Below are 15,402 nucleotides of genomic sequence, written 5' to 3' on the forward strand. Positions count from 1 at the left end.
TGGGCTCAGCTGTGCCCTGCGAGGGGTCCGTTGCAGAGCCACCCAGAACCGGCCATATCCAGGCCCAGGGCAACCATGGTCTCTTCCCATAGAAGCTCCCCCTTGCCCCTTCCAACACCTGACCACAGACACTCAGTGTACGTTTGCCACTATCTTGCTTAAACAATTAGGTCACACACAAAAGAAGATACAAGTAAAAGGATTGCCTTTCAAAATGGCTGCATCAGAATCATGCTAAATTACAAAGTAAAGTGAAGTTAAAGTTGAGGTTGAAAGCCTGAGACTTTTCTCCTTCATGAAAGCCACAAATACGGTGTCTGGCTAGAGAGACACACATCAAGCATAGACTGGGGGCACTCCTAACTCAAGCCTGAGCACAGTGGCTTCTCTTCTTCCCTTTTTGCAGTTCTAAGGAAAACTAATATTCTGAAGTGTTTCTACAGAAAGTGTAGCTCAGGGCTGAGACATTTCTGCCCCAGTCAAAACAAAGACTTCACAATGTCTAGTCCATTCTATTTTAGTACTGTAACTCCAGCGAGTCACCCTTGCCCTCCCTTCACCTTACCAGCAATGGTGCCTGGGTCATAAGGCCGCTGTCCTGACGTGACCACCAGCTGCTGTGGGGTGAGGTGAGTTGCACCCACAGCTCCATGGGCCACCCTCGCACCAATGGTGAGAGGAGTCAGAGATGGATGCCTGCCTTCCAGATGTGCAGCTAGAAGAACTCCCTCCCAGCCTCTCCACAGGGGCTGCAAACCACAAGCTGCTGACCATCCATCCCCAATTCTCACACCTATACTCTTCAGCATTTCCCAGGTCTTTCTTCACTCCCCTCCACCCCACCCACCCAAAAAACAGACAAAGATCCAAAAGTCTCCACCAGGGAACAATTCAACAGAAAACAGGAGCTTTTCCGATCTCTCTTCATTCATTCACATTGAAGGAAAAGACAACACTAATCCTCTTACGTCAACTGCCACCTGCACAGGGAGAGCACTCATTTCTTTAGAAACAGCACACTGAAAATGATAAAAGCAGAGTACTTGGAACTAACTTTCAGATACAAAAATAATCTCAAGGTCTTTTTCTCAGCCAAAAACCTTGGAGAAAGATCTTTAAACCACCTCGCTTATTCTCACAATAGACTGTCAGCGCTTGCAGTCCCTGCGCTGGCAGGCCTGCCATCTCAGTTCTTCAGGTACTTACCTGCTCAGCACTTGACAATACACCACCAGCTACAAATCCAGTAAAGCAAAGTATCCCGTTCAATTAAAAAACAGTCTTTGGAGTCAGAGACCTTCAGATCTCTGACAAAGCCTCTTCAAATCCAGCCTCTTAAAAGAGTTAGATAACAGGTCCTTACAGACTAAAAACATATGATCTGCAGCTCCAATGCAGGCTAAAGCAATTAATATAAAGATAAATCTATTTAATCCTCTCTTACAAGAATCTGTTCTTCTGAGAAAGAAAATACTGTCAATATCTTTGTAAATTAAGAGGTTTAGTTCATCCTTTATACTATGGGTCTTCAGCCCTCAAGTTTTAGGTTTTGAACCTGATTTCCACTAAGAGAAACTACTGTAGTGAATGATGTGAATGTTCGCTTATCATGAAAATAAGGAATATTCTATAACAGCTTGCTTCGTTGTTTGGTTTTTTTTTTTAAATAGTAACAGTTGTATGAATTCTTTATTAGTGCCTGCTACTCAAAAGGAAAGAACTGAAGCACAAACAGATTTTTGATAACTACTTGTAACCTAGTGTGTTGGTCTGGTAAAGAGCTAAATCTGAAACATACGCAGGAGGTTGCCCTGCTCCTCTCAGCTCCACAGCCAGAGTGCATAAATGGCCTGTCAAAATTGACCATTTTTGGAGGCTCTGATTGAATACAAGGCAGGGGACGAGATGGCTGAGCCTGAAGCCCCTGACCACACCAGTAGCTCTCTAGCAAGTTCACTGGCCACATCAGCTTCACTTACATCTTTCACTGCACCTCTTGTAATTCCATCTTTGATTACAGATAATGAATGAAGCTAGAAACTCTTTCTGAAAACTGATTACAGCACTAAACCAAGAAGTGAATGACTGATTGCCTTTAAATAGCTCTCCAGTGTTGGGACTATCCAGACTGAAAAAGCCTTCAGAATCTGTTAGTTTACTATTTCCAAACATTTTCAAAGCAAAGATAGACATCATCTCTCAAGGTGCAGATGTTAACTAAAATGAACGATGCAATACAAGTAAAAGGCAAAAACCTTCCAAAACCAATTATGTAATCCCTCCTTCAAATCTATAATACTCAGGATTTTGGCAAAAGAAAAATTATTTAAATGCAGATATCAAATCTTCTTTGGAAATTATGAAAGCCCCTTAATTTTTACATTAATGTTTACATTTTACATTTCTCCACTGTCAAAACTCATTAGGAGCTGGTGAAGTTGCAACTGAAGTTCCACCACACACAATTCTTCTAGATACTAGGTTCAAAATAAACTTGGTGTTGCATCCTCACATTACTGTCATGATTAGCTGATGACACAACACAACTCTTACCATAATTTTGAAGCAATTCTTCTTTAGTTGAAACAATCAGTGACCGATCTTTTGCTGAGAGGACAATAGCAAGGCACACATAATGCTGCTCCGAGGAGTTTGCACGCCGCACTACAGTAAGAAGTCTCACAGGATGGTTATTAGGAGGCATGCTAAAATGTTCAATGCAAAACCAAGTTGAGTAGCTTAAACCGGATGGTGGTGGGAAAAATCTTTCACCTAAAAACAAAAATGAAAGCCCATTACATAGCTGGAGTAGCTAGTACTTAGCATACCTACTTGTTCCTGTTTCTTTTTTCATCTCAGCTCAGCTGATACCAACTGTGTTTTCTCAAACTTTTTTTCATGGACTTCAGTGTTACTTCTTTCATTTCTGACTCAAGCTTGGAGGAATAGCCACATAAATCTAGCTCAGAGGGATCTTTTTCAAAACAAAGTAAAGCAACAATTTCATACTATTCCCTCCTTTTCTAAAAATAAAAATCAACTCTAAAGCTGTGCTTTTCAGAACAACTCAGTTTCAGTTCCCTAGACAAAAAAAGTGGAAATGCATCAGACCCTCAGAAATTGCTAATATAATTATGAGACGCTTCTTCAATGTGTGTGACTTGCTGAAGAAACCTTGGTTGAAGATCTCTCCACCACATACATCTGACTCCATTTAATCTCCTGGGGTGCTCCCACAGAACAACAAAGACCTCATAGACTTTGAGTAGTGTCTAACACTAATTCTGTTTTACTGCAGTAAACCTTCAACTTAGTTTTTAGACTTAAAAATTTCTTTTAACTAAGTGATCACGTTCAATTAGCCCCACAGGACACCAGGTTCCTGTAGGGTGAACAGCCTACAGTGAACAAGTATAAGGGATAGAAAATAATTTAGATGGAATTTTTGTGATGATGTGTGTAACTACACTGGTAATAAATTCAGTCAAGAATTCAGCAGAACAAAGCCACAAGTACAGCATTACAATCCATTCCACGTTTCCTATGCTCTTCACACTACTACCTCAACTTGTTCTTAACGCATCCAGGTTCATTATTCATATGCTTCCCTTGATTACAACTTAACTGCCTGCTGAAAGCCCTGTACTTTAAAGCAATTACACATACGTATTTTATATTGCTTTTCATTTACTTGGGGGCAAAGAGCAACAGGAACACACACACAAAAAAATCCAACAAGTTCTCAGTTACGAGTGTACAACGTCCAACACCATACTATCACTTCGTGGGTAATGAAGAGATGTAAAAGAACCAAACATCAGATACAAAACACTGCTAACAGTCATACTCAGGTACTTACCAGTGCCAATTCCACTGACAACCGCACCGTCAATAAGCCCTGTTGTAACAGCATTATTTGTAGGTGCATTATGGGGAGCCAAACTTGGCAAGAACAGGCAGCTGTTAAACAGAAGACCAGTAACACACTAGAGTTTATGAAAGTCAATATAACTGGAGTTCAATACAAACAAAACATAGCCTAGGAAAATATACCATAAGTACACCATCACTCTCCTTGACTGTACATATTCATGAAAAGTAGAAATGAATCCTCGAGATTTCTCCTTGTGAGGCTAAATTACCTCCAGTGCAAAGAGCTTTAGCAGCGTATGCCTTTGGTGCACAGGCGCAGAGACTTAGGTCAACGCAGCTTCACAGCATAAGATGCTCCCTTGTGGGCAACCATAACTCATTGCAGCCTTTGAGATGTTCTTGACTCTCAAAGAGACTGGATTAGCTAAACAGTCAAATGATCTAGTAATTGCATACTATGATGTTCTTATTTTAAGTATGTACACTCTCACAGTAACATCATATTTCACCAAATTAGCTACGTTTGGTCCTTACAAGAGCCACTGATGCTGTGGACACAATGAAAACAGATATAAGGAGTACCTCCCTTAGGTACTAAAAGATGTTTCATACCAAGATGGTTTCAGTGACCAGCCCATCCAAGGTGGAGTGAATCCCCACAGGAGCTGAGCTTCCAGTTTGTACAGATTGTCCTAGTGGAGGCAAAATGATGGCTCTTCTGCTTACTGAAGAATCACCATTTTGTTGACACTTAGACTTGAGCAAGCTAGTTCCACTATAGTGTAGCTGAGTTGCCTGACAGTTAGGAGTTATTTTGTTCTCATGTAAGTTTTAAAGAGTTAACTTGAACATCCATCTTGAAAGCAACAGCAGTCCACAGTTCTGGTCACTACTATCTCCCTTTTGATTACAGTTCTAATTATATACTTCTTCCTCCCTCTTGAAAATGTTCTTCCCTGGGCAAATCCCCCACGGTCAATGGTGTTACAAGCATGTTCTCTCTAAGCAGATAATTTGGAAGGGTATGCCAACCGTTGAGTTCATGAAATACTCTCGCACTTTAAAACAGACCAAGAAGGTTTTAGATTTTTTTTTTTAATTGATTACAACAGCCTTCTTAGGTGACTTGTTGAAACTACAAGAAGTCGTAGCTGCATGATGGGGACTACTTTCAGACACATTACCAGCATCTACAAATCTCCTGAAGCAACCACAGTTGCAGCACATTCATCTTGCTAGCCTATTTCAAGTTCTTCTTAAGTCCAAAACATTTTCTTTTCTCTGATGAAGGACGTAGAACAGAGCTTTAAGCACCACTTAGTTTTCAAAGAATCCCTGACTATACCGGATATGAAGGCTAGATACAAAATAGGCACTGCACCTTGCTTTGCAAAGCTGAAAAGAGAATGCAGAGCAGCAGAGCTCCGAAATACCCAGGCTGGACTGTGCTCTCAGACCAGTCATCCCAAATAAACCAGAACAAGTGCACTAAGATGCAAGTGGCTCTATCAAAGACCACATCAGAACAGAAATAGATTTAAGAAACACAGTAGTATAAATTTTAGGTCTGGAAAGAAAGATATGATTCTGTCAGGTGGAGCTGTTTCTGCTTTTATGAAGTTGTGGTACAGCCGGGGACAACAGATCAACCCACCACCACCAGAGGAGCTACTCATCTCATACAAGAATTTCTCACACTCTTTTGGGCTTCACAGCAATTGTAATTTTTGGCTATTCATGTCACTAAAAAGAAAACCTTTTAATAAAGCTTCTAGTCAAGGTTTTTAAGCTTTTAACCAAGCTTCTGGGAAATTATGAACTACTAATCATTCGAGGTGCCATTCACAATTATCTGACTTGCAAGGACCTCACAACACTGCCCTCTCTGAGATACTGGTTTTCAGCCTATTTGTGAGCCTCCCGCTATGGACCAGTTTACAGGCAGTTAAGTGTGTTCCTTACACTATTGGTCTGAATTTTTATAGCAATTTTTGAGATATTTACCCTTTAGCATAGGACAAAATGAGTGTTTTGAGGTTTTTCTATTCCATTTTTATAATCGAAAAGACATTTTCCTTAAACAGATGCTGAGAATGATGTCATGTTTTCACCTTCTGAACAGTCAAGTTAAATTATATTACATGATCCTCATAAAGTGCATCACTCAGCAGGTGTTTAATTACAGAGAGAAAAAAAAACCAGTAAATTAAGGTGATGCTGGGTGCTCAAAGACAAAATTAGTCAAGTGTTCTATTCAGGCTACACTTCCAGTTAATAATCAGCTTTTTCCAGTTACTTGGACTCAACATAGCTTCCTTCTTCGTTTTACTTGTACATCTGCTTTGCCCACTTCCTCATTTCCAAGTTTTTCAGCAATTTTAAGTGGGTTTCCAAGCATCTGGACCATCCAAATGTTGCACATAAACCCTAGCAACTAATGAGGTTCTGCAAGGGTATGCTAGTCTTCCTTTGTTCTTAAAAGGCACATGAAAACCAGAACTGAGAGATTACTACCAACACATCGACTTCTGCTTTCACATATGGCAAGCAAGCATTGGTTTGGAGTCATCAATAACAGAGTGGAAATGTATGTGGCTTGAAGTATTCTTTTCTTTTCTTTAAAGAATTAATTTATTTCTGGTTTGCAAACAGTCCATTAAAAATTACAAGTATTTATCTGAAAGAAGAAAGGAAGACGACATTGCACTGTGCCCCATGCTATTTTAAAGTACCGTAGGACCTTACCCGAACCCTTCAAGAGACATGTCAAACTCAACGAATGCCGGTGTAACTGATGATCCATGAAGCCTGATATCATGTGGGGTTGTCATGGAGACCAAACACTTCACTCTCGTCAGGGGTACTGTGCTCCCTTCTGCTGGCTTGAGCAGGCTCTTGCTTATCCGATAGTGGCTGTCTTCATGTAAACTGAAGACGCTGTCAGAACCCAGACCTTCCATTGAGGTAACCATGCTATCTACAGTAGAAGCCAAGAAACAACACAGCATTGCAAAAGGGAGGCATTATCAGGCTATTTATTTGGACGTTTCAAGTACTGCTGCCAATGCAATAGCTAAATTGTGAATCATGGTCAATTAGTTCAGCCTCTCAGTTAGAAGATTAAGAGTTGGGAATTATTATTCTCATTATAAAAATGTTCAACTCAATCAGAGAGATGAGCATCTTGTGCAAGTCTGTTATAAAGCAAAAAAATTGAGCCAAGAGGCCATCCCGCTACCTAACATTGGGAAAGTGTCCCTTTCGCAGAGGCTTTGTTTCAGATGCATTTCTGCTACCTGACTTAACAGGCAGGAAAAACTCTGCTTCACATTTTTCAGATGAAATAACTCTGAGCTAAAAGTCTCAGAGCTCTCAATAAGCAGAAAGGCTCATTAAGCTTAGTTTAGGAAATTTAACATAACTTGCAGTATTCAGAAGCTATCTTTGCTTTCTCTTTCCTAGGTTAAAAACTTCTCAGACTCACATTTTCAGTTTGCATTGTTTACTTTCCCCTGTGACAATACCCTTCTAAAAATAAATAATTAAATAAATAAAGCACTGGCTGAGAAAGAAGTTGAATCTCTCCTTCTCTCCTCTTACTTAATATGTATTGAACCTGATGACATAAACATGAATTATTTATTTTATTTATTTCATTTTTCAATGCTTGTAATTCAGTACCATCCAGGATACTTTCTAGTTCCATTTAAGTAATTCAGACATTTTAACTATTTGTTACAAGTGGCCACGCAACAACTGAGTTGACACCTAGGAATAAATATCACATGCTTTGGATGTGATGGCTTATCAATGATTTCTTGTATTACCATTTGCTGAGGCTCTCCTACACTACACAAACAGCTATTCCCAAGATCTACAACTCATGGATAATAATAAGAAAGAGTGCACATGGAAGAGAGGTTCAGATTAGCTGGAGGAATCTATCAGTTACAGATATTCAGTGCAATTTATCAGATTGATTCATTAAATGTCTGGAAAACAGATGCAACTTTCCAGTATGATAATCAGAGCTGATGTGTAATTGCTGATAGAATATGAAGTATTGTATCAGATGGATGAACTTCCACAACAAGATACCACACAAAGGTATAATGAAAATTTCCACTGCATGTGTCTATGTATGTCTATCTGTAATCTAGGAATATCTAGTGAATATTCTATCAAAATACATTGTGAATGCCCTCCTATAGTATTAAAACCAAGACTAAACCTGAAACTGAATTGTCATGGTGTCCCTTCCTCCTCCCTCCTTTTTTTTTTTTCTAAAGCTGATGGAAGTCTATCCTTGTTCTTGAAAATTTTTAAGTTACTCTACACTCAATGCATTCAATGCATGCTTACCACATACTAGTAAAGATTTCAATTTTAATATACTAGGAACATAAACACATTGAAAGCAAGTAATGAGCAGACTGCTGAACTTTAAATAATTAAGAGTGGGTGTTCCAATTCAAAATTCTACCTCTTTATAAAAGAAACTATTATTAGATTTATATTTTGCCAGATTAGGGAAATTGTACTTTTTTAAATTTTCTTTTTAATTCTTTCTAATTCTTTCTCTTTACTAGTGATGTTAATGATGACCCAGGTTCTTAAGTCTAGCTGAAATTAATGGAATCACGCTTAAGCACAGGAATTTCAGTTATTTCATCCAACATCTTACTGAACCCATGAGACACACTGCATAGATTTAATGACATGTAATGTGCATGTGAAAGTATCTGAGAAAAATATTTTTCCTTTTACTCTTAAGTAACTACAAACTCAGGATCTACTCAAGAGTTAAAAGCAAAATACTATCATATTTAATAGTTACTGCTCCTAAAATAAAAAATATAATTACCTCACTCGATATATATTAAATACAAATATTACATTCCCTCTGCTTTTAGAACCTTTTCCAATCAGACAGTTTGATGATTTCACATTCATACAAATCTGGGGTGAAGTTAGGTTTTTCTGTATGCTTATCTACAAATTTTACATAAGTATGCAATTGGGGGATGTCAGTGAAGCATTCTTTACTTTGCAGCATGCAAATTTCTAGCACTTCAGCACCTACTTCTCATTTCTGGTTCAAAACTCAGTGAACTGGGTTTGTGCACTCGGTACTGTTTCAACAGCTTTTTGTCCCAAGCTCCGCAATTCAAAGGATTTCCCAACCGTAAAAATTCCCTAAGAGAGAGAATAAAAAAATTACAAAACATTTTGTCTATTTAATTGCCTAGAATGGCACCAAAACTGATAGCATGTTTAAGACAGTAACTACTTGTAATAAACATAACTTTTGACTTAGATAATACATAACCTAATGCATAATTACAAGAAACACATTTGATCCATTTGAAACTATTTAAAGGTTTTAACACATACTCTCAAAAGCTCACACTATTTTGACTAATCAAACAATTTTGACAAAGCTCCCAATTCCCTTCTCTTAATTCCAAAGACTTGACAGGAGGTGCTGCATCTTGTAGGAGAACATCAGGATGCTCACTGATGCACATTCAGGAAGCTGAACTCTTCTGGAAAGGCAGACCACAGGCTGAAGTAAGCGACCTCAGTTTTGTTTTATCCATGTGCTCTATTTGGCTGGAGGATAGCATCACAGCCACCAATATCTCATCCATAGACAACTACAGTATCTGTATCTGTATCTACAGCTACCTAGGGCTATCAGTAGCTATGCTTAGGGAAGCTTAAGTCCCTGTGATACAACTACCAGCAAGCATGCTCCTTGCAGAATCATTTCTCACATGACTACATGCCACTGAAGTGAACCAACCAGCTGTTCTGGCTGCAGGTCACAGATCCATAGGAGATAAAACAATGAAGTTCCTTATTCCAGCTCAGATCACAGAATGACAGCATGGTTTAGGTTGGAAGGGACCTTTAAAAATCATCCAGTTCAACCCCTCTGCTGTGAGTTGCGATATCTTTCACTATACCATGTTGCTCAAAGCCCTGTCCAACTTGAATCTGAACACTTCCAGGGATGGGGCATCCACAGCTTCTCTGGGCAACCTCTTCCAGTATCTCACCATCCTCACTGTAAAAACTGTCTTCCTTATGTCCAATCTAAATCCATCCTCTTTCAGTTCAAAATCCTTGCCGTTGATCCTGTCACTACAGGCCTGGTAAAAAGTCTCTCTCTGTTGTTCTTACAAGCCTGCTTTTCATATTGTAAGGCCACAAGAAGGTCTCCCCAGAACCTATCAAGCAATCCAAAGCATCATACAACTGCATGAGTATTTAACAAATGGTTCAAAACATGCTCATAAACTTTTCAAGCTTGCTTTTCTAGTACTAGCATAGATGTACAAACCTACTTGCATTAATATGCAGAAAGATCAACTTTTTAAAGCTGCATTTCCTTCACACAAACTGAAGTGCTAAATAAAACTGCTGGCCTGAATCTTTTCCAATCTGAGGTATTTAACTTTGCACAGAAAACTCTAGGAATCCATCCTCTTCTATGGCAGTGTTGCTTTTAAAACCACCACATTTCCTCTTGCTGAGGACTTAGCCAGGAATGGCATTTTTTATAGCCTCTCAAGCTTTGCAGGAAGAAAGCAAGCATTTAACTTCAGTACAATCTCTGTGAAAAAGAACAAACAGATTTCTCTGCTCTACACTTCTCCTTCCTCTGCTGCCCTCCAATTCCCAAAATCTCTGGGGTTACATGCTGATTAACAGAAGCAAGACAGTCTATTTGATGAGAAATAAAATGGAATCCTGTGCAATCACTACCACACAAGATCACTTATGCTCTCTACCAATCTGAGCAATTTACAGCCAGAGGCAGAACAGGCAGCAGGGCTCAGCTCAACCAGACTTCAATGCTCTCTTCCTGACCTCAACACCATTGGCTGCAGCGCCTGGGAGGCAAGCCTTTCAAACATCCTTTGGAGTGGCGGATGCAATGAGTGGTCCTCATCAGCCAAAGCAGCACTGCATCTTTGTAGAAGTCGTGCATGGAGCCCAGCTTCGCACATGACTTGCTGGTTTCTCTCTGTGTGCACTAGAGATTGCAGGATATTGGCCACTGCCAGCTGGAGATCCAGTGCATGCTGAAAAAAAGAAGAGCATGCAACTTGAGAAGATGCAAACTGAGAAGGCAAACAAAAGGAAGCCCTTATGCATAATAATGAAAAAGAAACTACCATTAGCAAAAACACACAAAATGTCCTATACTTAAATATATGTGTGTGAGGGTGTGTGTGCATGTGTGGGTGAAGAGATACTTCCATCTCTTTATGAAAAAGGATAATAAGTAATATGAAGGATTACCATGACCATTATAAACAGAAACAATTCAAGTACGGATGGTTAAACTAACCTCTCCTTTTTACCAGCAGAAGTGAGTCAGTTTATAAGTTCTCTGTGCTTAGAGAACTTTCATTTTTGTGACTGCTAAGCTACTCCTGGTAACTTAACGTCATCATCCATACAAAATTTAAGATACACGCACCATGACTGCCAAATTAATGCCCTGAAGACAGCAATTGCCACACTTATCACCAGTGGAAGAGAAGAAAGAGGAATCAAATCTAGCAATTCTTTTAAGCTTTCGGAACTTTTTTTTTTTAAAAACCCCAGTGTTCTTCAGGGAAGACATCTCAAACAAAAAAATACCTCAGCAAGTTCAATACATGTCCACAAATCCTTTCTATACAAACTACCAGTAGAGGTTTTTGTTTGGGAGTGGTACAAAGTAGGCAGCACAATTCTGGAACTACAACATATTTCAGGTATTTCAAACAGCAGGTATACACCAAGCTATAATGCCCAATCCCATGTCCTCCTCATATTACATGTTAACACCTGATAAATCAGGGAAAACAAGGATTCATCACAAAGCTTGGAAATTTATCTCATGGCCACTCCAGACATTTCTTTAAATTTGCAGTGTTGCCAGGAGTTTGAAAGAGACAAGCAAAACAAAGCCTGTGAAATGAAACATTTTGTATCAGACCTCTATGTCACCACAGTTATTCAAATCAATTAGTCTGTGCAATCTATTGGCTTCTCAGCATGAAATGAGATAACATAATCAGTTTTCCTATTTCCCATAGCCATCCTTTTTCCCAGTCACTCTCAAAGCTTGAGATAGTAGACTTTTTCCCCTACCTCTGGGTGTGTAGTTGATCCAACAGAGGCCAGAAGATCCAGCATCGCAAGCATAGCACCAGGGTGGATAATGACCGCATCGGAGTTTTGTACGGACATGGGTCCTGTGTGGAGTTTCACATCAGCTATGTTTTTCTGAGGGCAAACAGGAGGTGTTGAAACAGAATGATATGTGTGCCTGCAGGACAGAAAACATCCCACAGTTACAACACCCATGTGTTATGAGCTTTGCATTTTTCAAACAACTGTAAAGTTGAATTGGCCTGTAGACATTACTCCCCTGTCCTTTCTCTTCCCTCAGTTAAGACAGACCAAGTGCTTTTCTCTTCACAAACCTGTTGGACATGTTTCCCCAAAGACCACCTGGAAGGGTCTCAACCTCTCAACTATGCCGGAACTCAGAAGTCTTTTCCACATGCACTATCCAGTTTGAAGAACTTGCTTTTAATGCTTCTCTTTTTCATTCTAGTTGCGGTGGCAGCACATGGCAACAGCAGCATGCAAGCTACCGCTGCTCCTGCTCTGAAGGACAAATTCAGCTTTGAATACATTTCTCCACCTTGGCTCTTCATTAACAACTGATTATAAAACAAGCTCTCTCAAATGTCTCTGCAATATCTAACTACCCCACAGGAAGAGAAAGTTGGTCTCCGTGTACACTTGCCCCAGAAATCCATGTGCTCTCAGTATTTCCATGACTGCTATAGCAATTCAATTTTATATTAAGCTGCTCTAGTCTGATACAGGGAAAAGAGGCTTTGACACAATGACTTAGAAGCAATCACGTGTTCTGAGAGCTGCAGGCATGTTTGTCATTGAAAGTCTCTGGAGGTATCAGCTTGATGCCATTGTTCTTTCAGCACATGACTCAACACAAAAACAGCACGAGCAGCTTACTGAACATACGCTTTCAAGATGATACTTTAGAAGCAAAATATAGCTCAAAAGACTCACACTCACCACAAAAAAAATAATTCCAACAAAAACCCACAGAACCAAAACTACCTCTCTTCCTGTCAAACCAGGTGAAAGAGGCACTTCCTTTCTCCTGTTCTCAGTGACAGTGACATTTACCTAACCTCTAACCCTAAAAGAAATAACATTTGGAGACTTGCTGTGCCTCACCCATTAGGCACTTCCAACTAGGAAATCTTTTCTCCTGGGAAAAACAGACATAGATGGGAGATGAAGAAGGTTGCAAGTACTGTTCTGTCCCAAACACTTTGAAGGTTGCACCTGGAACATACACATCCACCCCAGCAAGACATGTAATTTGTGGGGGAAGGCTGAGGCAATGAATTATTTAGCCTAAGACAAGACACTAGGGAGAACAGCACAACCTTCTGCTACTGGCTGGAAAATGGGCTGGATAAACAATGTTTCAACAAAAGCATTCCTATCGAAAATGCCCATGGCAGATAAACAACAACTTGGTACCTGAAATAATCTAAGAGCACTTTCTAAAGGAGAGTTTTTGAAGAAAGATGAAAATACTGATTTAAAAACACCTTCTATATTTATTTTTTCCACGTAAGGAGTACTTGTATCAAACCAACAACAAAAAAAAAACCAACCCAAAAAAAAAAAAACAGTTCAGAAAGATTTCTCTAGGCAGGGAAAAGAAAATAGATCCTACAAAATCCTGCTGAAGTATGCATCAAATGTTACAGGTCTATGGGTCAGTGAAGAACCTGCAATAAATTACTTTAGCCATGCTTATACATTCTTTAAGGGATCCCTTCTAGGGAGAGAAAGGAAGAAGTGGACAATGGGAAATGGCAGTGTACCAAAGATGACACATACGTCTACCTGACTTAACAAAAAATAAAACTGAAGAACAATTCAAACTTATATAATTAAGTACAACTCTTGATAAGAATTATAACACCATTTTCATCTAGAAAGAAATAAGTAATATTTATTGCAGATAAACCTCTGAATATCATTCCCCAAGAGTGATCACCATCCAAACTTTGTAAAAACAATGGCTAAAACTATTTTAAAAACAAAGATACATTCTATTCTCTACCTTACCCTGTCAGGCCCAAAGCATCCTCTCAAAGAGCACATCCTGTCAAGATAAGTTTTTTCTGCCAACATTTTCAGCAAACACCTGGCAAAGCTGTAATCCTTCATTAAAATTATACAGGAGGGATGAAAGAACAATTCATTCCAGGTAGCAGGGAGGACAGCTATGTACCGCCATCCCAACGCGTGTGCTAGCCGAGTCCTACCTACAGTTTTCATAAAAGATAACACTTGGTGGGCACCACTCGTCAGGGAAATAACAGCTTTGAGAAGTGGTAGACATGTCTGAGAGAAAATATTAGCTTATCTATGTATCCAGAACCATTCTAGACCATGTGCATCAAAACCAGAACTGTATTACTATTGCTTATAAGTATTATTTGTGTGCACAGTATCCGCTTGCTCTGTTAGTCAAACAACACGGGGCTCTCCCTCAGGCACCTGTCTCACAAGTCAAAAGGCAGAAAACCAGGCCACAGTAACAAGAGGATCCTGGAGGAAGCAAAGGGGACAGAAAACAATGAAAGATGAGCGAACATTTCTCTCAGAAGAGTCAACTTTGACAGAATCTGACCATATCTGACATTTAAAAAGAGGAAAAAAAGAAAATAAAATAATATTGGACCACAAAACTTAAGTCGCTTATTTTTGAAAGCAGGAAGATCCCAGCTAGTGGCAGTAAATTCACTAGGAATGACAAACATGACGCTGAACAACTGTGAGAAAGCAGACAGCTGCTCAAACAGACTTTTTGAAAAGCCTAGCCCTGCCTATTTTTCCACTTGAAAACATGCTTTTACACAAAGGATATGAAAAGTTACCCAGGACAGCAAAATCATTTTTTTCTGTCCACTTCTGCTTTGCGTCTTACACAACTCATTATCACACAAAGGCCTTTTTTTGTTTGCAAAGATCCATGTCAAACACACTCCTTTATTTCAGCAAAACCTCTTGTTACTATATTGGAGCTTATCTGAATTGCCCAAAGTACCCCGGAGGGATACTGACTTTTTAAAGTATCCAATCTTCACCTTGCCTTATACCAAACAGTTTTCAAATAACTGCTTGCATTTTCAGTACTACAAAAACAAAAGCAGCCTAACAAAAGAAGTCTAACATATCTATTCATATATACATATATTTATACTTTTATTACCAAACTGCGTCAACTACCCATCTGGCATTCTTTTAGTCATTACACCCTGGAACCAGCTCCTGTTTGGCAAGTGTTGCATATGTTCTGCTGCAAGCCTTCTCATACCTTTGCATTTGAATAATTCAGTGAATCTGAGCAGCCATGCCAGGTTCTCCAAGGGAGAACAGCAAGATGTAGTACAGGAAAGGGCAAAC

At 39.4% G+C, this 15,402-nt stretch overlaps 1 protein-coding gene across 4 annotated transcripts in view; it reads right to left on the reverse strand.

The window, feature by feature from the left end:
- WDFY3 (WD repeat and FYVE domain containing 3) overlaps positions 1 to 15,402 on the reverse strand; it is a 184,430-nt gene that overhangs the window by 65,753 nt on the left and 103,275 nt on the right. For all 4 annotated transcript variants that reach the window (XM_086747769.1, XM_086747767.1, XM_086747768.1 and 1 more), the window contains 6 exons: positions 12,025 to 12,202; positions 10,750 to 10,964; positions 8,957 to 9,069; positions 6,619 to 6,850; positions 3,860 to 3,960; positions 2,554 to 2,772 (listed from right to left, as the gene is read on the reverse strand). In XM_086747769.1, the coding sequence (XP_086603895.1) occupies positions 2,554 to 2,772; positions 3,860 to 3,960; positions 6,619 to 6,850; positions 8,957 to 9,069; positions 10,750 to 10,964; positions 12,025 to 12,202 (1,058 nt within the window). The remainder of the gene's footprint in view (positions 1 to 2,553; positions 2,773 to 3,859; positions 3,961 to 6,618; positions 6,851 to 8,956; positions 9,070 to 10,749; positions 10,965 to 12,024; positions 12,203 to 15,402) is intronic.

The sequence above is a fragment of the Chlamydotis macqueenii genome, chromosome 4 (genome assembly GCF_036417535.1).
Source record: "Chlamydotis macqueenii isolate bChlMac1 chromosome 4, bChlMac1.mat, whole genome shotgun sequence".
In the NCBI taxonomy this organism is placed as follows: Eukaryota; Metazoa; Chordata; class Aves; order Otidiformes; family Otididae; genus Chlamydotis; species Chlamydotis macqueenii.